We start from the raw sequence: 27,136 nt of genomic DNA on the forward strand, positions 1-27,136 counted from the left end.
GCTAAAGGTAGGGGGGAGAAAGAAGGATCCGTACCTCGAAGGTAAAAGGGTAGGCCTGCTCACCGAGCTTCTTAATCAGCCGTTCCTGGAGCCGCGTCAGAGGCTTCTTCTCCTCAGTGACCGGAGGGAAGGCCTGGATGTTGGCGACAAAGAGGTCCTTGCGGAAGGTCAGCCCCAGGACGTCCAGGTCCTCGCGGCCGTAGCGGAAGGCGCACGTGAGGGTCACGAAAACTGCAAGCGGGGCAGAGAGGAAAGCATGTGGCGCAAAGGACAATATGGAGGGCCGGATGTGGCCCCCGTTTCCCACCTGTGCCCAGGGCTTGTGTCGGACTCGTCGCGTTTCTGCGCTGCCCTCCGAACCCCAAGGTGGCTTTCGAGCGACGCAGCACAACCGCAGAATGCGAAATGGGGCAGCCGCCAACAGCCGAGCTCATGGAGTCATCGGACATTGCCAAGAGGCAATGTGGTGTAATCATAATGATGATGATGATGATGATGATGATGATAACGATAATGATATCTTTATTGTCATTGTCCCTTGCGGAACAATGGAATTGAAAAACTACATAAAACTACATAAAAACTACATAAAACTACCACAAAACTACATAAAACTACATAAAAACTACATAAAACATTCAAAAACCCCTAAAAAAACTCTAAAACCCCATTTTAAAATACACTATAATAATAATAATAATAATAATAATAATAATAATAATAATAATTTATTTATATCCCGCCCTTCCCAGTTCAAAAAACCGGGCTCAGAGCAGCTAACAACAAATTTAAAACACTTAATTGATGCAACAACAAAAAAAACAGCATAAAATACAGTATAAAGCATGAATAACAATAAATTCAGAATTCAAAAATCAATTTAGGGGGGAAATCCATCCAATAAACATTAGATGATCACCAGGGCTAGCTGGCTAAATTAGTCCTAATTGGGCCAGTGAGGAGACCAGGGGAGAATTAGCTGTGGGATCCCAGAGCGGGTAATCTTCATAAAAAGGGGAGGGGGAAGGGGAGGGAAGGAAGGGGAATAAAAGATCAGGCTGAGTTCAAATTGAAAGTCAGGCAGAATAGCTCTGTCTTACAGGCCCTGCGGAAGGAAGTTAAATCCTGCAGGGCCCTGGTCTCCTGGGACAGAGCATTCCACCAGGTCGGAGCCATCACTGAGAAGGCCCTGGCCCTGGTGTAGTAGTTAGAGTGCCTGGGTTTGAATTCCGGTTTGGCCACGGAGCACGCTGGGTGTGACCTTGGGCGCTGCCTCTCAGCCTGCCCTACATCGCAGGGTTGTTGTGAAGATGGGAGGAGGACCATGTACACAAGAAATGAACAAGAAAGCCTTTGCAAGTACAAGACAGCAGAGGGAAGCTTTCCGGGGGCCGCTTTGCCAGGTGTGAGCAAAGCCAGAGGCAAAAGTCAGGTAGTGTAGCGGTTAAAGGTCTGGACTAGGACCTGGGAGACGGGGGTTCAACTCCCAGCTTGGCCATGATGCTCACGAGGTGATCTTGGGCCAGTCACTCAGCCTAACCTACCTCGCAGGGCTGTTGTGAGGAGCAGGAGAACCACGTACACCACACTGAGCTCCTTGGAGGAAAATTGGGCAATAAGTAAACAATAAAGCGGGCAACTGGTGCAAAACTCACCTTTGCAGGATAGGATACATTTCAGGCGCAGGTCAGAGTTTTCTACCCCTCCCCTCGCCCAGCTTTCCATCCAGACAAGCAAAGAGGCACTCTCACATTCAAAGGCCCATTCCAGCCAGTCAAAAGCCTTTTCGGAGGGTGTGTGGATTGATGAGAGAAGGCGTGGCCTGGGAGGGGGTCCTGACCTGGGGAGGTTCCCAAGAGCCAGACAGAGAGGTCTGGAGGGCCGCATCCAGCCCCAAAGCCTGAGGTACCCCCACCCCCATACACACACAAACACCAGAGTTACCTTTCCTTTCTTTTAAGTATTCTGGATCGACCAGCACGACACCATCTGCAAAAGGAACGAGAGGCAGGTATGAGGGCAATGCAACACTGGTACTTCTACTCTGCATGGGTTAGTATAGCTTCCCAGCTCTGTCCACGGAAACATAGCAGGCGACACGTCTTGGTTCGATGCAGAGGAACAGTGGGAGTATTGAGAAGTCTCAGAACCCGGCATGTGGGGATGAAAAGGGCTGGGCGATATCTGGTTTCAAGTGCATACAAAAACATCATGTTTTGGATTCAGGTGGGTAGCCGTGTTGGTCTGACACAGTCGGGGGGGAGGAAATAAAATAAAAATGTCCAGTAGCACCTTAGAGACCAACTAAGTTTGTTCTGAGCATGAGCTTTTGTGTGCATGCACACTTCTTCAGATACACTGAAACAGAAGTCACCCACAATAATACAGCAAACAGACTTAACATGGACACTGGTACCATAGAACCAGTATCTGAAGAAGTGTGCATCCACACGAAAGCTCATACCAATAACAAACTTAGTTGGTCTCTAAGGTGCTACTGGAAGGAATTTTTTAATTTTTTAAATTTTGTTTTGACTACTACAGACCAACACAGCTACCTATCTGTTACTGGTACCAGAGCCTGCAATAAACCCAGATGCCAACATTGCTGACACATACACCCGGACAACACCATCACTGGCCCCAACAATATCAAACACACCATCTCAGGCCTATTTAATTGCTCATCTTCTAACATTGTGTATGCCATCAAATGCCAGCAGTGTCCTTCAGCTCTCTATATTAGACAAACAGTCCAAACCCTACGCCAAAGGATAAATGGACATAAATCTGACATCAGGAATCACAGGACAGAGAAGCCAGTAGGAGAACACTTCAGTCTCCCAGGACATTCTATACAAGATCTCAAAGTAGCTGTCTTATTACAAAAGAATTTCAGAAACAGACTTGAAAGAGAAGTTGCTGAATTACTTATCACTAAACTGAAAACTATGGAGAGACCTGGTCTTAATAGAGATACTGGATTCTTGTCTCACTACACATGCTAAAGCTATTTTTGGCCATCTGCATACTATCCCTTGCTTTTTCCTGTAGGACTAATTGCAGGTGTTAACAGTTTGTCCACAGGTTCACCATACCCATTGAGTCAATCATGCATCTCCAAATACCCTTCTGAGAAAAACCCCACCCCACCCTCCCACTATATATAGGGTCTGGTGACTTCTGTTTCAGTATATCTGAACAAACAGTATATACCCAGAACAAACTTAGTTGGTCTCTAAGGTGCTACTGGACAATTTATTATTATTATTATTTTGATCATGTTTAGGGCTGGGGGTGGGGTCAGTTTGGATGATGCCTGGAGTCCCTTCCAATGTTTTGGGTCCTGTGCCCAGGGAAGGTTGGAATGTAACAGAGGATGTTGCTGTGCTGCTCAGACATGTTTATTTGCAGGACAATGACCTTTGCTGTCCTCAACAGCATCCCCAAAGAATAAGCTGGGATGCAAGAGCTGCTACTAAGCGAGAGTACCCTTCAGGCGAATGGCTGGGCCTTTCCTCCAGCCCCCTCACCTATCTGCTGGGTAGGAGAAGCCAGAGTGTTGTGCTTGAGCTGAGCTGAAAGCCGGCTGGGAGATGGAGACACCCAGACCTGCTTGATCTGGGCTGGATCCACAGTTGAGACTAATGGAGAAGCAAGATCTCTTTGGGTGTCAATGCTGTGAGCCCCTGAGCCTTATGCTCAGGTTTAATGTAAAGGTAAAGGGACCCCTGACCATTAGGTCCAGTCGTGGCCGACTCTGGGGTTGCGGCGCTCATCTCGCTTTATTGGCCGAGGGAGCCGGCGTACAGCTTCCGGGTCATGTGGCCAGCATGACTAAGCCGCTTCTGGTGAACCAGAGGAGCATGGAAACGCCATTTACCTTCCCACCGGAGCGGTACCTATTTATCTACTTGCACTTTGACGTGCTTTCGAACTGCTAGGTGGGCAGGAGCAGGGACCGAGCAACGGGAACTCACCCCATCGCAGGGATTCGAACCGCTGACCTTCTGATCGGCAAGCCCTAGGCTCTGTGGTTTAACCCACAGTGCCACCCGCGTCCCTATCATGCTCAGGTTTATATATGTGCAAATAAAACCAGATATCCTAAAGGTGCCCGTCTCTGCTGTCCTTCCAAGGAACCCAGGTGAGTGCCTGGAACCTTTCGCCACTCATAGATTGGGTGGTTTGTGGCAGTAACTAAAGCTGTCCATATGCAACGGTATCAGGATTTGCCCCTGATATGGAAACCTCAAAGTTCTGAAGCACAGATGAGATGGAGAAGTTTGAGCCTTTCCCCCCTTCTAAATGCTGAAGCCAATTAATTTCTTAAATGGGGAGGATAGCTCAGTTGGTTAGAGTGTGGTGTTGATAACGCCAAGCTTGCTGGTTCAATCCCCGTATGGGACAGCTGCCAATTCCTGCATTCCTGGGGGTTGGACTAGATGATCCTAAGGGTCCCTTCCAACTCTACGGTTCTGTGAAAACAGGACAGAACTGAGAGCTGCCGGGGAACGTCAAATTGGCAGGATCAGCTCCCGTCGGAGCAGAGGTTGCTGCAGAGATGAGTCAGGCTTTGCAGATTTCCAGGGTGGAGAAATTAGCAGACAGGAAAAAGCCTTCGCTGCCGGTTCAATGTGCCACCAGAGGAAGGGCGGTAATTAAATAGTGGGTGGTGGCGTGGGGGGCAGAGAACAAAGCAAAACACCCGACATCCGCAACAGGAATCCTCCGGATCAGAGGTGCTGGAGGCTCCGTGCAGCCCGCTGCCCTCAGTAAATAACCGGAGGAAGCAGAAAGCACCACACACACAAAGCCGCAGAGTGAGGAACTGTTGGCACTGTTGCAGCACGCGCAACAGGGCTACGGACTTCAGTCCGGGCTGTGGCACTTTGGGAGCTAATTGGTGCCAATCAGCTTTAAAATCTGGATCTGTCTGAATTGGCACGGCAGAGAAAAATGAGCATTTGGGGGCTCTGCCCGTGGCATCATCTTGCCTCCTACCTAGAGGTTTATATTTGGATGATAAACAAGGCAAGCTAAAATTTCCTGCAAGGGTACCAGGATTCTCCACTGAGACACACAAACACAAGGATTCGATTCAGCTAAATGTTTGAGGCAACCAGCCATTCCATCAGGTTGCATAGGAGAGGCGAGAACCCAGAACAATGGATTCAAATGAGGAGACAGGAGATTTTGACTAAACACCAGGAGGAACTTTCTGGCAGTAAGAGCTGTTCAATGGCGGAACAGTCTCCCTCCAGAGGTTGTGGACTCCCCTTCCTTGGAGGTTTTTAAGCAGAGGTTGGATGGTCATCTATCAGGAATTCTTCACCTGCGATTCCTGGACTAGATACCTTCCAATTCAACAATCTGATGATTTCTATGAGAGTGGGAGAGAGGGGGCTGGAGGGCCTCTCCACCTGCTCTGGGCTTAAGCCCAGTGATGTTTGACTCCTCATCTCTCCCTCTATCTTTCCATCCCAAGAACTCTGTAACTAAGAAGCAGCGTGATAGAGCCGTGCCTGAATACAACCAGACTGCATTTTGTGTGAATTATTTCATTCACCCCTTTGGCCAGAGTGGGTTTCTCATCTGCAGCCTAAGCGTGACTCACAGCAGAAGCCTGGAATGCCCCAGACCATGAGTAAGATTTGTGATCTTCCCAGAAACCGAGAGATGAGTGCCACCATCGACACGTGCTTCCTCGGACGACATGAACTGTTTTCACCCCAGCCGGTCCCAGGTCCCAGCCCCACAGGGGCAGCCTGGGAAGCCCCACTGCCTTGCTGAGATAATAATAATAATAATAATAATAATAATAATAATAATAATAATAATATACCCCACCCATCTGGCTGGGTTTCCCCAGCCACTCTGGGCACCTTTCAACGGAATATTAAAATAGAATAATGCATCAAACATTAAAAGCTTCCCTAAACAGGGCTGCCTTCAGATATCTTCTAAAAGTCTGGTAGTTGTTTTTCTCTTTGACATCTCGTGGGAGGGCGTTCCACAGGGCGGGTGCCACTACTGAGAAGGCCCTCTGCCTGGTTCCCTGCAACCTCACTTCTGGCAGCAAGGGAACCACCAGAAGGCCCTCGGAGCTGGACCTCAGTGTCCAGGCAGAATGATGGGGGTGGAGACACTCCTTCAGGTATACTGGGCTTAGGCTGTTTAGGGTTTTAAAGGTCAGCACCAACACTTTGAATTGTGCTCAGAAATGTACTGGGAGCCAATGTAGGTCTTTCAATGTGGTCTCAGCAGCCACTCCCAGTCACCAGTCTAGCTGCCGCATTCTGGATTAGTTGTAGTTTCCAGGTCACCTTCAAAGGTAGCTCCACATAGAGCGCATGACAGTAGTCCAAACGAGAGATAACTAGAGCATGCACCACTCTGGCGAGACTGTCTGCGGGAGGTAGGGTGTCATCCTGCGTACCAGATGGAGCTGGTAGACAGCTGCCATGGACACAGAAAAGACCTGCGCCTCCATGGACAGCTGCGAGTCCAGAATGACTCCCAGGCTGCGCACCTGGTCCTTCGGGGGCACAGTTACCCCATTCAGGACCAGGGAGCCCTCCACACCGGCCGCCCCCTGTCCCCCCAAAACAGTACTTCTGTCTTGTCAGGATTCAACCTCAATCTGTTAGCCGCCATCCATTCTCCAACCGCCTCCAGGCACTCACAAAGGACCTTCACCGCCTTCACTGCAATGCCGCGAAATGACATCACATATGAATGTAAAGAAGAAGGGTGACTTTTTAAAGAAGGTTGTTGTTGCTTTTCCCGTCCTCCCTGGTAATCTCCCATGTGAGCATTCACACCATAGAACAATAGCATCACAGAATTGCAGAGCTGGAAGGGACCACGAGGGTCATCTGGCCGAACCCTCTGCAATGAAGGAATCCTTTTTCGCTTCGGCAAGGCAGCTGCATCGCAGGTCTGTAGGACCATCTCCCGGGGCCACAAGACGGATGTCTCAAGAGAGCAGCGCCTGAGGGTGTGCCACTCTGTGGCACTTCAGCAGCTGCCGGACCCAGCCCAGAGCTCACTTACCCACTGGATCGACGACATCTATGTGGTCCACGAAGTCCCTCTTGCCCAGGTAGACGGTGAGCTGCAGAGAGGAGACACAAAGGCACAAGGCGGCTGTCAGCTGATTCAACAGTAAGGTTTCTCACTATGTTATGAAACCGATGAGCGCATGCACAAATAGCCATGCAAGCACCATCAGCCACTTCAAATGTGAGTAGAGCAATGGGCTGTGAGTGGCATGACAGCAGGATCGCATCTAGTGAAAACACAAGGAGGGGCCTTTTTTGCAGTGGCTCCCGCTTGTGGGATGCTCTCCCCGAGGAGAGCCTGCCACCTTCACTATATATTTTCAGACGCTAGGAGAAAACATTCCCCTTCAACCAGGCCTTCAGCCATTAATACACATAAGGTAAAGGGTAAAGAGACCCCTGACCATTAGGTCCAGTCGTGACTGACTCTGGGGTTGTGGCGCTCATCTCACTGTACTGGCCGAGGGAGCCGGCGTACAGCTTCTGGGTCATGTGGCCAGTATGGCTAAGCCGCTTCTGGCAAACCAGAGCAGCGCACAGAAACACCATTTACCTTCCCACTGGAGCGGTACCTATTTCTCTACTTGCACTTTGACGTGTTTTTGAACTGCTAGGTTGGCAGGAGCTGGGACAGAGCCATGGGAGCTCACCCCATCGCAGGGATTTGAACCGCCGACCTTCTGATCAGCAAGTCCTAGGCTCTGTGGTTTAACCCACAGCGCCACTCGCTTCCCTATTAATACACATAGGGCCTTTTAAAGCGCGGGGTGTGCGTGTGTGTGATTTTTAATATTATTTGTTTTTATGTTGTAATCTGCTTTGTGGTCTCATGATGAAAGGCGGTATATAGTGGTGGACTTGTATGGTTATAAGCGAGTTTTGGAATAACATATATGACGAATTAAAAAAATTATTTAAACTTAACATCAAAAAAAGGACTGGAGATTTTCCTTCTAGGAATATTACCAACAGAAATAAAGCAAAACACAAGACCACTGTTTATGTATTCAATCATAATACATAATTATGATTGCAAGAACATTCGTAGCCAGAAGTTGGAAATGTGAAACAATACCAACAATAATAGACTGGCAAACACTTATGGTAGAGTATTTTCATTTAGCAAAGCCGACTGGAAAAGTTAGGGGAGCCCTAAATCAAAAAGTATAGAGAGAATGGATATTATTCAAGGAGTATCTAAGATCACACTGTAAAAATGAAACTATCCTGGCAGAATTGAATGATACTTGTGTATAATAAATAATTGGGAAAAATATCTTAGAAGAATATGCAGGAAAAGCTATACAATAAACTGTGCGATAAAATCAAGATATTACAAAAAGTACTACAAGAATGATTGGAAGTTTTTCTTCCAGAAGACTTTATTGGTCATGATATGACAATACAACCGATATTCTTTTATTTTAATGTTAACTCTTTTTTGCTCTTTATTTTTATTCTTGTTATTCTTTTTTTTCATTTTCGTGTGAAACTCTGTTGTAACCATTTGTGATGTATTTGTATGATAGTATTTTAAATCAACAAAGATGTTTATTAAAAATTAAAAAGGCGGTACAGTGGTACCTCGGGCTAAGTACTTAATTAGTTCCGGAGGTCAATTCTTAACCTGAAACTGTTCTTAACCTGAAGCACCACTTTAGCTAATGGGGCCTCCCTTGGCCTGAGCACGATTTCTGTTCTCATCCTGAAGCAAAGTTCTTAACCCGAGGTACTATTTCTGGGTTAGTGGAGTCTGTAACCTGAAGCAAATGTAACCTGAAGCATATGTAACCCGAGGTACCATTGTATATAACTTTAATGAAGAAATACATAATCTAAATAAGTAAATAATAAATAATCCCACAGTCAGAGGCAGCAATGCTTCTCAGTGTCAGTTCCTGGAGAGGAGAGTTGCTCTTGCGCTCGAATCCTGCTTTGTGGGTTTCCCATAGTGGGCATCTGGTTAGCCACTGTCAGAAGAGGATGCTGGACTCAATGGGCCACTGGCCTGATCCAACAGCATCTTACTTTCTTGTAAAACACCACACGCAGCAATTGCACCTAACAGCAACCACCGCTGCCACTTCAATGCAGCACAGAAATCTGTCCCATCCCAACCATTGAGCCAGCGTCATCCCTGGCTGGCAGCAACTCTCCAGAGTTTTTAGACAGCGGTTTGTAGGAGCATAGGAAGCAGCTGAGTCAGACCACAGGTCCATCTGCCTCAGTACTGCCTACACTGGCTGGCAGCAATGGGTTGGGGTCTCCACAATCCCTACCTGAAGATGCCACTGGGGGTTAAGGCTGGGTGATATCTGCTTTTCAGCTTCGTGATCTATCACCATCTAAACACTGTGACATAACTGATATAGGATTTGCATCACCAGTTCTGTGTCCAGGGCAGCTGTCTCCCAGCTCCATGTGGTACGCAGGCTGAGACCCTACCTGCCCGCAGACTGTCTTGCCAGAGTGGTGCATGCTCTGGTTATCTCCCGCTTGGACTACTGCAATGCGCTCTACGTGGGGCTACCTTTGAAGGTGACCCGGAAACTACAACTAATCCAGAATGCGGCAGCTAGACTGGTGACTGGGAGTGGCCGATGAGACCACATAACACCGGTCTTGAAAGACCTACACTGGCTCCCAGTACGTTTCCGAGCACAATTCAAAGTGTTGGTGCTGACCTTGAAAGCCCTAAATGGCCTTGGTCCAGTATACCTGAAGGAGCGTCTCCACCTCCATTGTTCAGCCCAGACACTGAGGTCCAGCGCTGAGGGCCTTCTGGCAGTTCCCTCGCTGCAAGAAGCCAAGTTACAGGGAACCAGGCAGAGGGCCTTCTCGGTAGTGGCACCCGCCCCGTGGAACACCCTCCCATTAGATTGCAAGGAAATAAACAACTACCTGACTTTTAGAAGACATCTGAAGGCAGCCCTGTTTAGGGAAAGTTTTTAATGTTTGATGTTTCATTGTATTTTTAATATTTTGTTGGAAGCCGCCCAGAGTGGCTGGGGAAACCCAGCCAGATGGGTGGGGTATAAGTAATATATTATTACCTCGGGATGCGAATGGGATCCGTTCCGGAGCCCCGTTTGCATCCCGAACGGAACACAAGACGCGACGGCGCGTCTGCATGTGTGCGGGTCGCGTTTCACCGCTTCTGGACATGCGTGTGATGTCATTTTGAGCGTCTGCGCATGCGCGAGCGGCGAAACCCAGAAGTAACACGCTCCATTACTTCTGGGTTGCTACGGAGCGCAACTCGAACGCTCTCAACCCAAAGCACATTCAACTTGAGGTATGACTATTATTATAATTATCATCATTATTATTATTCAAGACATATTGGCAGGTCAAAAATTATGAAAGCGATATCACAATATGGACTTCAAACCTGTTTCTGGCAATATATTGATATATTACCCATTCCTAGGTGATGGACTATATGGAATTGGCGGAAATGACTGGCAGAATCCAAGACCTGGGAGAAGAGTTGGTGGAAGAAGACTGGAAGAAATTTAAAGACTATCTTCAGAAACACTGTAAAATTAATGAATGTTAAAATGATGTTGGATTGAAAATAAGTGGCATTAGCAACAAAGTTAACAAGAGTATGCAAAATTGAATTGATAATGGATGAAAATATAGAGTTATAATATGTTAAGATACAGAGTTAAGATAAACGAAAGAGGGTAAGGATTTGCTGATTTTGATTACTTGGGAATACAAAAAGGGGAGGTGTGAGGAGGCCAAGGAAATAAGATAATGAGTTAGGGTTACAAAAAATGGATTTGTTTTTACTCTTCTTCTTTCTTTTTCATGTATTTTTCTATGGTTTTTTTTTTTGTATTTCTTTCTTTTTATATGACCTTTTTAAATTTATGTTTTTGTAAAACTTCAATAAATATCTTTTTTTTAAAAAAAAATATATTACCCATTCCTACTGGGGTCTGAACTTGGGACCCTCTGCATGCAGACAAACTGTTCCACTGTTTACCGAAACCTCCAGTTCTCAGCCGGAGATTCCGAGGGTAGGATTTGGGGTCTCTTGTACGCCCAGCCTGCGCTCTGCCGGTGACATCTGCTGGCAAGTTACTCACAGAGTAAGGAGGGCTTTGCTAATAAAAATTGGGCAGGGGTGATCTCTGCTCTCTGTAAACTCTTCCTTGATCAACTTCAAATTAAAACGACAAAAACAACAGCTTTGAAGCAAGGAGGGCAGACTAACAAAGGCAACCTAAGCTGAGCACTTCTTTGGCCGACAGATGGCTCCGAGAGGAGCTTACGAGAGAATCTGGATGATCTTCCCTACTGCTGTGCTGGACCATGTCTAGTTTTCACAGGCTCATCCATCTTACGCAGCATTTAGAAAGAAAGATTTACAAGGCTTGTGGCGGAAAACCAGGCAGGCTTTGTTCAATTCCCGCTTTATAGCCGTCCGGCCCTAATCGCTCAGTTACCCACCAGCAGCCAAAAGGGGCCTGCGTGCTCTTAGTTCCATAAAATTGTAGAGCTGGAAGGGACCGAAAGGGTCATCCATCTCAACCCCATGGGATCACAGGAATCGGCAATGGAGGGGAAAGGTTTCTTGTAAACTTGGCAAAGATCAGCCTTCCTCCAGGGCTCCAAAGCAGCTTTATCCGGGTTTTGCAAGTCTTTATGGCCACCAAGAGACTTAAGCTCCATGCCTGGAAGGATAAACACTGTTTATTACTCAACGGTCAGAAGACTTTCAATGCCCACAGTTGAACACACTTTCTAGAAACCTCAATTTTGCTCAGAGCCAGGGGACTGGTGGTCATGAGTGGTCAGAGGGAGAAGACAGGAAGGAGGAGGTGTCAGAAGCTGAAGAGGCAACAGGGTTTAGTGAGCTGGGAGAGTCTTTGACAGACAGCAGTCCAGAATCAGTGGCAGAAGGGGAAGCTGGAGAAGAGGGGGGCAGAGAGGCAGCAAGGAATCTGGCTGGTGAGGAAGTCAGGCTTTCCCCCACTCTTGCTGCAACCAGCTCCCATCCCTGCTGGTTTCCCAGAACCAGAAGAGGTACGAAGAGGGAGGAGCAGAGAGAGAAAGGATGGCTGAAATATACTCGGAGTTGAGTGTGGATTTCATGCTCTTTATTCAGCTCATAGTAGTGAGGAATGCAAGTTCCCCCGAAGTGTCTGCTTTATATACATTATTGACACAATGGGCCCCACGTGATTGGCTAATTCCGGGATTCTATCCTGTAGGCCAATCAGGTTGCAGATTCACTTCCACCTGGATCTGGATTGGGTGGCTCCTGCGGACCAATCAGACTGCTGCATTTTGGATCCTATTCAACTCAGTACATAACAATGGCAGAGTCCTCACTGCCTCCTGCAGGAGAGAATTACGCAGTTCCAACCATGTGCCACGTGTAGAAGTCTTCTTCCCCAGTGGCATCAGCTGCCACCAGAAGCATCAACCTCACCAAGGCTGGGCGATAGGAGGTTTTCAGCATTGTGATATATTGCCAGCTAAGCATTGTGATATATTGATCTATCGCAACATCTGAAATAAGGATGGAGCTATGTAGAGGCATTCGCTGGCTGCATGGTTCCACCCACATCGTGATTTTCGCTGGCGCCTGCTCTTGCGATTCTCTGCCCCGCTGCAGGACGTAGGGAGAGCTGAGCCGGCTGAGCTAGCGGGGGCTGCCGGAATAGAGAGACACATTTTCTTTTTTTCTAAACGATTTTTATTGGATTTACGTATAATCACATTACGTAACATCGTAACCCTCTTGTTTTATCTCTTTGGCTCGACTGAGCCCAACGACTTACTCCGTCCCGTCTGATGGTTTACAAAATTAAACTTTACATCTTTACATTTTGCTTCGTTTCCTATCCTTGTTATATCATTACCTAAAATATTATATTACTCAACCTGAATAGGTAGCAATTTCACCTTACAGATCTGCAGATAACCCTGCTAATGATGTCAATTGCTTACAGTTGTCTTTCAAATATAACATAAATTTGTTCCAGTCCTTTTGGAATGCTTGGTCTCGCTGGTTCCGGATTCTTTCCCCCAATTTCGCCAGTTCTGCAAAGTCCATCATTTTCATCTGCCACTCTTCCTTTGTTGGTAACTCCTGGTGTTTCCATCTTTGGGCTAACAAAATTCTTGCCACAGTTGTTGCATATAAGAACAATCTTTTATCTTGTCTCGGTATCTCTCTACCCACTATACCCAATAGAAAAGCTGCTGGTTTTTTTTAACAAAGGTGTTTTTAAACATTTTCTTTAACTCATTATATATCATTTCCCAGAATGCTTTTACCTCTTTACATGTCCACCACATATGATAAAAAGTACCTTCCTTTTCCTTACATTTCCAACATTCATTTTTTGTTCTATACATTTTGGCATATTGTGATGTTTTCATAGCAGACACACATGCCACTGTTGTGTATTGAGTCAAAGGATTTTATATCTGTATTATTATTGTCTGTATTTGCATTAGGGTAAAGTAACTGCCTTTTGGTTCCAGAGGGTACAGCTACTATTGGTTCATTTAAGCTGCTGTATTTGGATCCTCTGTCTTATTGGTTTCCTCCAAAAGGCAGGACTGTGATTGCCTGATATTGTTCCCTCCAAAATGTATCCTTTCTAGCTAGTTCCCTGTCCCTATAAATGTAGCTCTCCCCTCCTCAGTTCTCAGTCTTGTTTGCTTAAATAAAGAAGTGTTGCTACAGAACTGTCTCCAGCATATTATGTCAAGAGAGCTGAAATCACAAACCCCACGTCACAACAGCCACGATCCGCAATACATTGGCAGGTCCAAAATTATGAGGTGGGTTATCACGATATACGTGTCAAACCAATTTTGGATGATATATTGATAGATTGCTGTTGTGTCCGAATCTTCGTGACCCCATGGATCAGAGCACGCCAGGCACTTCTGTCTTCCACTGCCTCCCGCAGTTTGGTCAAACTCATGCTGGTACCTTCGACAACACTGTCCCACCATCTCCTCCTCTGTCGTCCCCTTCTCCTTGTGCCCTCCATCTTTCCCAACATCAGGGTCTTTTCCAGGGAGTCTTCTCTTCTCATGAGGTGGCCAAAGTCTTGGAGCCTCAGCTTCAGGATCTGTCCTTCCAGGGAGCACTCAGGGCTGATTTCCTTCAGAAGAGATAGGTTTGATCTTCTTGCAGTCCATGGGACTCTCAAGAGTCTCCTCCAGCACCAGAATTCAAAAGCATCAATTCTTCGGCGATCAGCCTTCTTTGTGGTCCAGCTCTCACTTCCATACATCACTACCGGGAAAACCAGAGCTTTAACTAGACGGACCTTTGTTGGCAAGGTGATGGCTCTGCTTTTTAAGATGCTGTCTAGGTTTGTCATTGCTTTTCTCCCAAGAAGCAGGGGTCTTTTAATTTCGTGACTGCTGTCACCATCTGCAGTGATCATGGAGCCCAAGAAAGTAAAATCTCTCACTGCTCTCACTCACTGATAGACTGCCCAGGCCTAAACCTCACTAACATTAGGACCAGACCTGATGCAGACTATCTTCCTGCTTAACCAGTATGTGAAACCCTCAGTTGTGGGGTGTCTGCTGAGCACAGAGTGCCCATGAGGCTGCCATAAGAAGCCGCCCCAGTGGAGAGGGACGCAGTGCAGGATAGGGCCCTTCAGAAACAGCGACAGGCACTCCAGGAATCGCTGGTGCTCCTGGTGCAGAGGCAGTGAGTCACCCACTCGATTCAAATTCAAATGCAGACCTTGCCTTCCTCCCTTCCAGCCTCCAGGAAGGCCAGAGATAAGCAGTTCATGGAAGGCCAGAGAGCTCCTCTCAAACCTTTATGCGCTGCTTGAACAGGACCACATTAAAGTGGTTTAATCACAGGGGCGGCTACATCAGGCGCATCATTAAAAACAATTACGAGCCCAGCTCTCAAATGCGAAGGGAGAGAGAAGCAGGTGTGGAAAGGGAAAGCATCAGCAGCTACCCTCCACTCTCTTTTTTAAAGATATACTTTTCAAGTTTATACATTTCACTAATTTCACAATCATTTTGACTTTTCAAAACTTGGCTTCCTTCCCCCTCTTTCTGCGGTTCCTTAAATTTATTTTTAATATCTTCTGCACATCCAAACTAACTTAATTTTCTCATTTATTCGTCTTCTTTAAATATAAACTCTTATGAAACTGCACGTTATTACAATAGTCCTGCCAATGTTCTTATCTGCCCACAGTTTATCTATGAGTATTCAATAAACCATTTCCATTCTTTTATTAAAAAAAGGTTTTTATCTTGAATTTCTTATCCTTCTGGTAAGTTTTGCCATTTCTGCATATTCCATAAATTTTTGTATCCGTTCTTCCTTTGCTGGGGCTTTTGCTTCTTTCCATTTTTGGGTGAGTAACATTCTTGCCATTGTTGTAGCATATATGAATAAGTTTCTATACAGGTTAAGTAGTTGTGTTCCTGTAATTCCCAAAAGCTTCTGGGTGTTTTTTTTTTGGGGGGGGGGTTAACAAAGGTTATTTTCAACATCCTTTTTGTTTCATTATATATCATTTCCCAGTGAGCTTTTACCTTAGCACAAGAACCACATATGAGTATCCTTGACTCTTAAGCCCAGCTGTGGGACGCTGCCCCAGGATGAGTCAGGCCACTGGGCTGCCCAGCCCAGGACTGGCAAGAATGGAAAGGGACCCCCAAGGATCATCCAGTCCACTCCCCTTGCAATGCAGGAACCGGAATAATAATCATAATCATAATCATAATCATAATAATAATAATTTTATTATTTTCACCCTGCCCATCTGGCTGGATTTCCCCAGCAACTAAAGCATCCAAGCTCTTGTGAGATCTTCTGCTTGACCTCTGGGGAACCCTTCCAACTTGACGATTCTACAATCAGCCATCGAGCCGGGCTCTTTGCATTGCACCTGCTCCTCTTATTCCCCCAGACTCTGTCTACATCTCCCCCCCCCCAAAAAAAACCCCTCTCCAGGCTTCGGCATCAGCCGTACGAAGTGCGATAGTCTTGCTTTTGCAAAGCCCCAGGAATTCCAGGCGCAGCTGATTAGCTCCCTGACCCTGCAGTTCATCCAATTAGGTTATTGAATAAGCCTCCATCTCAATCACATTTCGAGGGCTTGGGCTCGGGAGGCGGCTGCATGACTCACCGTCGCCGGCAGCCAACATCTGGGAAGAAAACAACTCCGGTTATCAAAAGAGTCGCCTGCCGATGAATCTGCCTCGGTGGCAGATGGGTCCTTGCGAAGGACACCAGGGGTGGCCCAAAATCTCTTTGAAGGCTGAGCTCCAGCTGTGAATGCAGCTCAACGGGAACCTTGGAACGACCTCCGCCAGGAAGGTCTGTCTGCCCCTGGAGAGGCCTGGGTCACCGGCGGCCAGCCCAGGTGGGCAGAAACCTGCTTCTCTGTTCAGGAGAGGCGCCCATGAGGGAATGGAAAAGTCAGCGTCTCTCAGCCGAGCCTACCTCACAGGGTGGTTGTGAAGGTGTCATTATCATGCAAGAAGGATTCGAGTACATACCAAAACATCATGTTTTCGGTTGGGGGTGGGGTCAGTCTGGATGATGCCTGGAGTCCCTTCCAATGTTTGGGGTCCTGTGCCCAAGGAAGGTTGGAATCTAACAGAGGATGTTGCTGTGCTGGTCAGACATGTTTATTTGTAGGTCTTCTTCTTCTTTGGCGATCCCTTGTAGCCAAATAAGATTGTCTTCCATAAACACGGTTTTAACAGTGAGTCCATAAGTGACTGTGGAGGCCAGTTCTGGACCCACACGTCCTTCCACAGTGGGGACATTGGTTTCCGGGTGGGAGTTGATCATGGTGTGGATTTGCCAAGTGTGCCTTCCTCTTAGCACGTTTCTCCCTTGCGTCCTGAGTTCGAGTGTCTTCAAAGCCCATGACACCTTTGGTAAAGGCTGTTCTCCAACTGGAGGGCTCACAGGCAAGTGTTTCCCAGTTGTTGGTGATTATACTACATTTTTAAAGATTTGTCTTGAGAGCATCTCTGAACCTCTTTTGTTGAACACCAGTATTATGCTTTCCATTTATCTGAAGAAATGTGCATGCATATGAAAGCTTATACCCAGAAGAAACTTAGTTGGTCTCTAGGGTGCTACTGTACATTTTAAAAACATTTTTATTTTTTCCATTTCTAAGTTCGGAATAGAGTAGTTACTTTGGAAGATGATAATCAGGCATCTGCACAATATTTGCAGGACAATGGCCTTCGCTGGCCACTTCAGTGTCCTCAACAGCATCCCCAAACAATAAGCTGGGTTGCAAGAGCTGCCACTAAGCGAGAGTACCCTTTAGGCGAATCGCTTGGTCCCCTCACCTATCTGCTGGGTAGGAGAAGCCAGAGTGTTGTGTTTGAGCTGAGCTGAAAGCCGGCAGGGAGCAGGAGACACCCGGACCTGCTTGCTCTGGGCTGGATCCACAATGGTGGTAGATGAAGAAGCAAGATCTGTTGGGGTATCGATGCTCTGAGCCGCTCCATCTTATGCTCAGGTTATATATATGTGTGGAAATACAGTCATACCTCGGGTTACAGGTTGCGTTTTTTCGGGTTACGGATGCGCCGAAACCCGGAAGTACCAGAACGGGTTACTTCTGGGATTCAGCAGTCGTGCATGCGCAGAAGCACTAAATCGCGCTTTGCGCATGAGCACCGAATCGCAAACCGGCGCATGCTCAGGCACGTTGCAAACGTGCCTCCCACACGGATCACGTTCACAACCCGAGCATCTACTGTATAACCAGATACAGTGGTACCTCGGTTTAAGAACAGTCCTGTTTACAAACGATTTAGTTTATGAACTCTGCAAAACCGGAAGTAGTATCCAGGTTTGCGAACTTTACTTCGGTCTAAGAATGGAAGCCGAACGGTGGAAGGGCACTGGCAGTGGGAGGCGTCATATGGGAAAGTGTGTCGCAGTTTAAGAACGGTTTCGGTTTAAGAACGGACTTCTGGAACGGATTAAGTTCGTAAACCGAGGTACCACTGCATTCTAAAGACACCGCAGTCTCATCTGACCTCCATTCCAAGGAAACTGAAGCCTTGGACTCCCTCTCAGACATTGCGGTGTCGTGCAACAGCTAGTTTAACGCAACTGAAGTGGGTCAAAGCGCTCTGCCACACGGCACAGCAAATCTGCTTCAAAAAGCAAAACAGCTGGACGTTTTGCAGTTTGGAAAAGCGAGACGCCAACCAATGACTCATGGGGAGATGTGTAAACATGCCACAAGCAAATCAAGATGGAGGGCAGGAGGCGCGCTCAGAGTTGTATAAGCACCCCACAAACAAATCGCAACAAATGTCAACACCAGATGTAACACAACATCCTGGAAAGCTTTGTGAAGGCAAATGAGGATGAAAGCTCACTAAATAGGTCATCCGGGAGCCCATCAAAAACTGCCTTTTCCTTGCCTGGAAGGGAGTTAGGGACCCAGGCATACTGACACCTTCCCACTGCTGTTGTACCCCATTACCATCCCCTGAGGCTGGCTGCCCCAATTCCAGCCTGTCCCTCTTTGTTCCACGCAGACCTATTGTTTATCAAAGGAAAATATCCACAGAGCCAAAGCTCTCTGAAATAATGTCCTCCACCCACCACCACCTCACCCTTGTGACGCTCCAGGACTGAACCCGGGACCCTCTGAACGCTGATCTACCACAGAACCACGGTCCCGTCCAATACTCAGAATGCCTTTTGAGAAAGCTCTGGGTGTTTGCCTGTTTTATTCCTCTTGTTCTGAATTTGCAGAAACAGAGTTTCCTAGTTCGCAAAAGGAGCGGGGTTCAGCCCCGCTATCCACCCACCCACAGCAAGCAAGAGTCCTGCTTTGGAGAAACTCATGTCCCATGGAAAAAGGGGAGGGGGGGAATAGTATTCAAAATGCAACGAAGCAATTTTGGAGTCAGCTCAGAGGCAAGTCCCCTGGCCGAGTCAGAAAGAGTCTTCGGCGACCCAGCCGAGTCTTTCATTCTCATTGCCGAAACTGAATAATGAAAATAATAATAATAATAATAATAATAATAATAATAATAATAATAATAATAATAATAATAATAGTTTATTTTATACCCCGCCCATCTGGCTGGGTTTCCCCAGCCACTCTGGGCAGCTTCCAACAGAATATTAAAATACAATAGTCTATTAAACATTAAAAGCTTCCCTAAACAGGGCTGCCTTCAGGTGTCTTCTAAAAGTCTGGTAGTTGTTTTTCTCTTTGACATCTGGTGGGAGGGCATTCCACAGGGAGGGAGCCACCACTGAGAAGGCCCTCTGCCTGGTTCCCTGTAACTTGGCTTCTTGCAGCGAGGGAACTGCCAGAAGGCCCTCAGAGCTGGACCTCCGTGTCCGGGCAGAACGATGGGGGTGGAGACGCTCCTTCAGGTATACTGGGCCGAGGCCGTTTAGGGCTTTCAAGGTCAGCACCAACACTTTGAATTGTGCTCAGAAATGTACTGGGAGCCAGTGTAGGTCTTTCAGGACTGGTGTTATGTGGTCTCAGCGGCCGCCCCCAGTCACCAGTCTGGCTGCCACATTCTGGATTAGCTGCAGTTTCAGGGTCACCTTCCAAGGTAGCCCCACAGAATGCATTGCAGTAGTCCAAGCGGGAGATAACCAGAGCATGCACCACTCTGGCGAGACAGTCTGCGGGCAGGTAGGGTCTCAGCCTGTGTACCAGATGGAGCTGATAAACACCTGCCCCGGACACAGTATTGACCTGCGCCTCCATGGACAGCTGTGAGTCCAAAATGACTCCCAGGCTGCGCACCTGGTCCTTCAGGGGCACAGTTACCCCATTCAGGACCAGGGAGTCCTCCACACCCGCCCGCCTCCTGTGCCCCCAAAACAGTACTTCTGTCTTGTCAGGATTCAACCTCAATCTGTTAGCCGCCATCCATCCTCCAACCGCCTCCAGACACTCACACAGTTAAAAGCCATCTCTCCCAGCCTTGCACAGTCAGGATAATGCAAGCCCTCCAGGCCTGGGGACTGTCTCCCCGCCTTCAGCCAATCCGATCCAGCATCCTCCTTCCCCTCTTATAAGAGCACTGAGTGATGTGTATCAGGGTTAGGCCGAGGCGGCACAGGTGAGCTCGCCTAGCAACAAGATGCTGGTTTGCAAGGAGGCTGTTGTTGCCTTGGATGAAAAGCACTTAGCCTGCTGGCAAGGTGAAGGACGGCCCAAATGGTGAATATACTCACTATTATTATTATAATTATAATTATTTATTAAACCCATTAGTTGCTTTTTTTCTTGCCACAGCGATGCAAAGAGTCTTAGAATCACAGAAATGTAGAGCTGCAAGGGGCCCCCCGAGGGTCATCCAGACCAACCCCCTACGATGCAGAGATAGCAGCTAAAGCACCCATGACAGGTGGCCGCCCAACCTCTGCTTTAAAATCCCTCAAGGAAAGAGAGCCCACAACCTCCCAAGTGAGTCGAAGCTCTTGCACCCAGGGAGTTATTCCTAACGTTTAGTCGGGGTCTCCTTTTTTGACATTCATTTATTTATTAAATTTATGGACGGTCACAAGATCTCAGGGTGGTTCGCAGAATAATCAAAGCTGCACATAACTCTTATTTATTGAGTCCAGACAGGGATTTAAGAAAGCTTATAGTCAAAAACAAACAACTAAAAAGATATATTTATGTGAAGGGGCAGGAGCAAGTATCCACCACAGCTTCTATTCTATTCTATTCTTCTATTCTATTCTATTCTATTCTATTCTGGTTTTCCCAGTAGTGATGTATGGAAGTGAGAGCTGGACCATAAAGAAGGCTGATCGCCGAAGAATGGATGCTTTTGAATTATGGTGCTGGAGGAGACTCTTGAAAATCCCATGGACTGCAAGAAGATCAAACCGATCCATTCTGAAGGAAATCAGCCCTGGGTGCTCACTGGAAGGACAGATCCTGAAGCTGAGGCTCCAAGACTTTGGCCACCTCATGAGAAGAGAAGACTCCCTGGAAAAGACCCTGATGTTGGGAAAGATGGAGGGCACAAGGAGAAGGGGACGACAGAGGACGAGATGGTGGGACAGTGTTCTCAAAGCTACTAGCATGAGTTTGACCAAACTGCGGGAGGCAGTGGAAGACCGGAGCGCCTGGCGTGCTCTGGTCCAGGGGATCACGAAGAGTCGGACACGACTAAACAAATACACAAGGCAGCTTGCAAAATGGAGAAACAGCTAAATATTATTTTGGCATTGCAAGGGGTTGGACTAGAGGGCCAACTCTATGATTCTGTGATTCTATGAAATATACAACAAAGATTGCACACCCCATAAGAATCCGATCCAATGCAAATAAGTCATAATAAAACTTGTATCAAATAAAGAAATAGTCAAAAATCCATCTAGAATATGCAAAGCTTGTGTACACCTGCTGTGCCTTGTCTTGATGACGGGACGCACTCACTGATGCCTTAAAGCTTTTAGCAGAAGGCTTTATTCCGAGTCTGAGTCCTGATTCCAGAGGGAGGGAGGTTGCAAGTTCTCCATTCCCAGAAATAAATAACGAGAACAAAATCCCATTTCCCCCCTCCGTCTTCTTCTCTCCCACTTCCCCAAATGAAAGAAACCCAAAGAACTGGCGAAGAACTTCAGCTTACCTTCCCATTGGGACTGGCTTTCTTGAACACCCTGAAAAACAAGAGGGGAAGGAAAAGTTGAGTGAGGGGGAATGAGAGAGACCTTCAGCACACAGGAACTAATGTGCAAAGTATAGAATCGTAGACTTGGAAGGGATCCCCAGGGTCATCTAGTCCAACCCCCTACAATGCAGGAATCTCAACTAAAGCAGCCATGGCAGATGGCCATCCAGCCTCTGCTTAAAAACCTCCAAGGAAGGAGAGTCCACCCCTTTCCACTGTCGAACAGCTCTCACCATTCTTCTTGTTTAATTGGAATCTCTTTTCCCGTAACTTGAAGCCATGGGTTCGAGTCCTGCCCTCCGGACCAGGAGAAAACAAACTTGTTCCCTCTTCCATGCGACAACTCTTGAGATATTAGAAGATGGCTATCCTATCTCCTCTCAGTGTATTCTTTCTCAGGCTAAACATACCCAGCTCCTTCAACTGTTCCTCATAAGGTTTGGATTCCAGTCCCTTGATAATCTTAGTTGCACTCCTCTGCACATCTTCCAGCCTGTCAACATCCTTCCTAAATTGTGGTGCCCAGAACTGGACACAGTATTCCAGGTGTGGTCTGACCAAGGCAGAATAGAATTGCTCTATGACTTTCCTTGACCCGGGCACACTATACTTCTGTCCATGCAGCCCATAATAGCATTAGCCTTCTTTTTTTTTGCTGCTGCATCACACGGTTGACTCATGTTAAGCTTGCGCACCACCAAGAACTCTATATTCTGTTCACAAATCCCAACAATGCACAGAGAATTCTCTGACTGGGTAACGTTCCTGAATTTTTACCCATCGCTTGCTTGTTTGCCCAGTTGATGAGGACATAAGAACAGCTTTGTTCAATGATTTAAAACTCTCAGCCAACACATATCCTGGATTATTAGATGTTTAGGAAGTTGAGGTAGTTCTCACCTGTTTTAGTATTTCAACTTTTCTAAGTTTTAAAGTATGGCTGCAAAAAATTTCCTGGTGTTATTGTTGAAACTTCATGTGAACTGCTTTTATATATATATATATATATATATATATAGATAGATAGATCAAGCCGTATAAATTTTCTGAAATAAATAACTGATCAACTTTCTATTAGGTCCCCTTAACATTTCTGAGAAGGTTTGAATGGATGATAAGTGGATCTCATTTTTATTGGACAGAATGCCTGGTCTGAATAATTATCTTGTACCTATGGGACGACCTCTCCTGGTTTGCCCCATGGAGGATCTTAAGGTCCACAAATAACAACACTTTGGAGATCCCAAGCTGCAAGGTGGTTAGATTGGTCTCAGCTAGGGCCAGGGCCTTTTCAGTACTGGCCCCGACTTGGTGGAACGCTCTGTCACAAGAGACCAGGGCCCTGCAGGACTGGACATCTTTCTGCAGGGCCTGCAAGACGGAGCTGTTCCACCTGGCCTTTGGTTTGGACTCAGTCTGACCCTTATGCTGCCCTTCCCTTAGGGTTTTGATTTATGGGCTACTACGAAAATGAGGCTGCATTTTAAACTGTATTTTAACCCGTATTTTAATTAACTGGTTTTTCTTTTTCTTTCACATTTTATTGCAATTTTATTGGTGTTAGCCGCCCTGAGCCCAGTTCTGGCTGGGGAGGGCGGGGTATAAAAATAATAAAATCATCATCATCATCATCTCAACTTTTGCAGTGTATTTTATCTTATTTTTATGTATCTTGCTTTGCAGCCTCTTCGGCTGCACAAATAAAGAAAACTGAATAATAGGAGGAGGCAGGCGCACAGAATCCCCTGACCTGCCGCAGCCTCTTCATTCAGCTCAATGGAGGGACCCAATCCACCCCTCGCTTTGAGAGAAGTCGACCAGGGCTGCGGCAGGCACACCGTCCCTCAGAGAGCCCGGAGAGCTACAACTGGAGCAACTGATTTCTTAAGTTGTACATTTTTAAAAACAAAAACATCTGAGCCCATTTTGACTCCAATACAGATACAGACACTGTGTGATTTCTGCATTGCAGGGGGTTGGAATAGATGACCGCTGGGATCCCCTCCCAATTCTTCGATTCTACGATTCTACGACATCCCTGACTGCAGTAATGAGAGAGTCAAACTGAGATTTCCATCGTTAAGTGACAAGCTTTGCCGAGCAGGCAAATGAACAAGCTGGTGGCAATCTAGTTTGTCCTCGTTATTGCTGCACAGTAAATGACAGCCGGGGATTTCCCTCTGGGGTTTTCCATTCCTCCGTTGCCATCAGAAAATCTAAACCTCCTGCGCAAGCCAGACGCCGCCGCTACCACCAACCCCAACCTGGCGATTCAGGACTGAGAAAAGGAAGAAGTGCCCTTCTTCGTGCAGCGCACGGTCAAATAATAATAATAATAATAATAATAATAATAATAATAATAATAATAATAATAATAATTTATTATTTATATCCCGCCCATCTGGCTGGGTTTCCCCATCCACTCTGGGCGGCTCCCAATCGAGTGTTAAAAGCAATGCAGCATTAAATATTAAAAACTTCCCTAAACAGGGCTGCCTTCAGGATTTAAAGGATTTAACTTCCTTCCGCAGGGCCTGTATGACAGAGCTATTCCACCTGGCTTTCAATTTGAACTTAGCCTGATCTTTTACTCCCCTTCCTTCCCTCCCTGTCCCCTTTTTATGAAGATTACCTGCTCTGGGATCCCACAGCTAATTCTCCCCTGGTCTCCTCGCTGGCCTGACTAGGACTAATTTAGCCAGCTAGCCCTGGTGATCATCTAATAATTTATTGGATGGATTTCCCCCTCTAAATTGATTTTTGAATTCTGAATTTATTGTTATCCATGTTTTATACTGTCTTTTATGCTGCTTTTTTTGGTTGCATCAATTAAGTGTTTTAAATTTGTTGTTAGCCGCCCTGAGCCCGGTTTTCTGAACCGGGAAGGGCAAGGTATAAATAAAAAAATATTTATTTATTTATTAAACTATGGAACTCCCTGCCACAGGACAGGAGGCAGCGACGGCCAGCAACATGGATGTTTTTGACAGAGGAGGAGACAAATCCAGTTGCTGTAAATGGCAGGAGGGAAAAGTTGCTCTCGCACTAAGATCCTGTTTGTGGGCATCTGGGCAGCCACTGTGAGGATGTCAGTCTAGATTGGCCATGGGCGTGATCCAGCAGGCTCTTCTTACGTTCCTCTTGGAACTGCATTTCCTTTCGGCCCAGGTCTGCCTCTGGAACAGGGTTCAAAATTAGCCAGGCGCCAGGCACATATTTCAACTGGCTTTCGGCCACTTGCAACCAAGTGAAGATGCCCGAGCGCCAGGCTGTCGCCTTATACCTCCACCTGCGGATCCCTGGATCTTGTTTTCACACACTAGGATCCCATCTTGTAGAATTCTATCCCTTCTATTTTATCCGCACTATCGGAATGAATTTCAGGAAGCAAATTGCTTTTTCTGTGCAGCCTGAGTATGGGCAGTGAACAAAGTTGTAGTTGCCGTATTTTTCGCCCTATAGGGCACACCGACCCATAGGGCGCACCTAGTTTTTTTTGGGGGGGGGAATAAAGAAAAAAAAAATTCCTCCCCCCAGGCACGGGGCTGGGGCGAGAGAAGCCCGAGCTTCCCCCGACCCCAGCCCCCAGAACAGGGTGCTATCCGCAAGCCTGGGGAGACCAGCGGGAACTCCCGCGGGCTCCCCAGGCTTGCGGATAGCTTCCTGAAGCCTGCATTCGCCCCATAGGATGCACACACATTTCCCCTTCATTTTTGGAGGGGAAAAAGTGCGTCCTATAGGGCAAAAAATACAGTAATTGTTGTAGCTTTTCTTTTTTCTTTTTATTGGTTTTCATATATTACATTACAATATAGATGTACCAAAGCCAACACCATTTCCTCCCCATCCCCCCATACATTTACATTTATATTTCCTCAATCCATCATATTATTCTTTTCTCCTTCCACCCACTTCCCTCCGCCCCCACTCGATTTCCTCCACATTAAACAATTTACAATAATCTTTGCATTCTACAATCTTCTCAAATCATCTATATATTCTTATTATCTTCCCTTACTAATTTTTCTTCCATTCAGTACTTCACATTTTAATCTAGGCATATTAGCGTTTCATTTTTTGAGCAGTATTTTGCCATATATTCATCAAAACATTTCCACTCCTTTTTAAATTTTTGATTCGACTAATTTCTTATTATAGCAATTAATTTTGCCAAAATTAAATATTCGGTTTACAAATCCATTCCTCCTTTGTGGGTATAGTTTGTGACTTCCACCTAGCAGAAATCACTATTCTAGCAGCTGTACTTGCATATAGAAAAATTATTTCTTTCCCCCATGGTATCTCTTCATCTATCAATCCGAGGAGATATGTCTCTGGTTTCTTTGTTATTGATATCTTCAACATCTTCTTTAGCTCTTCGTGTACTACTATCCAAAATTTCTTAATTTCCTCACACCTCCAGCACATATGTATTGTTGTTCCTATTACTCCACCACATCTCCAACAGAGGTTGGATTTCAATTTATATATCTTTGCCAACTTAAGTGTTGTAGCTTTTCTTGACTTACCCCACCCCGCTGTCCTGCTCACTGTCGTGATGAGAATTGCTTTATGAATGGTCATTAAGAAAAAGAGGTGGGAATAGGCCAATATATATGTGGGCTGTCCCTGGATCAAGAGACTTTTCTTTTTAATTTTTCAAAGCTCTTAACTGGTCCTCTGAACTAGCCAGATATTTAACTGAGAATCTATCACAATCAGTCCATCATTTGAAAAAATAAGACTTGCTCCATAATGGTAACTAGGTACAGTGGTACCTCGGGTTACATACGCTTCAGGTTACATAAGCTTCAGGTTACAGACTCCACTAACCCAGAAATATTACCTCGGGTTAAGAACTTTGCTTCAGGATGAGAACAGAAATCGTGCTCCGGCATCACGGCAGCAGCCATTGGCTAAAGTGGTGCTTCAGGTTAAGAACAGTTTCAGGTTAAGTACAGACCTCCAGAACAAATTACGTACTTAACCTGAGGTACCACTGTATTCCGTTAAGAGCGGTGGACTCGTAATCTGGTGAACCGGGTTCGCTTCCCCGCTCCTCCACATGCAGCTGCTGGGTGACCTTGGGCCAGTCACACTTCTCTGAAGTCTCTCAGCCCCACTCACCTCACAGAGTGTTTGTTGTGGGGGAGGAAGGGAAAGGAGAATGTCAGCCGCTTTGAGACTCCTTTGGGTAGTGATAAAGAGGGATATCAAGTCCAAACTCTAAAACACGAACTTAAGTGCAACTTTTGGGGAAACCGTTTGCAAGCTAATGCAAAAGCAGGACAGCGAGGGCTTCAGGCCAACGCCTCATCCCAAGGGATCGAGGGGGTGGAGAAGCTTGCAAAATTATGCATTGTGTGAAGAAAAGCGGATAGAGAAATGTTCCCAACCCCCAA

The 27,136-nt window shown here is 46.4% G+C and overlaps 2 protein-coding genes across 6 annotated transcripts in view; both read right to left on the bottom strand.

Annotated features, from left to right (window-relative positions):
• The window catches only part of ARRB1 (arrestin beta 1), a 117,816-nt gene that overhangs the window by 26,604 nt on the left and 64,076 nt on the right, over window positions 1-27,136 (bottom strand). For all 5 annotated transcript variants that reach the window (XR_014547124.1, XM_083609993.1, XM_083609992.1 and 2 more), the window contains exons 2-5: window positions 21,693-21,723; window positions 7,057-7,117; window positions 1,945-1,989; window positions 35-231 (exon numbers count right to left, since the gene is read on the bottom strand). Coding sequence is in view for 4 of the 5 variants with exons in the window: in XM_083609993.1 (XP_083466119.1) it covers window positions 35-231; window positions 1,945-1,989; window positions 7,057-7,117; window positions 21,693-21,723 (334 nt within the window). In the remaining variant the exon portion in view is untranslated. The remainder of the gene's footprint in view (window positions 1-34; window positions 232-1,944; window positions 1,990-7,056; window positions 7,118-21,692; window positions 21,724-27,136) is intronic.
• The window catches only part of ATG16L2 (autophagy related 16 like 2), a 164,386-nt gene that overhangs the window by 16,420 nt on the left and 120,830 nt on the right, over window positions 1-27,136 (bottom strand). The window lies entirely within an intron of this gene.

The sequence above is a fragment of the Podarcis filfolensis genome (genome assembly GCF_964270895.1).
Source record: "Podarcis filfolensis genome assembly, chromosome: 4".
NCBI lineage: Eukaryota > Metazoa > Chordata > Lepidosauria > Squamata > Lacertidae > Podarcis > Podarcis filfolensis.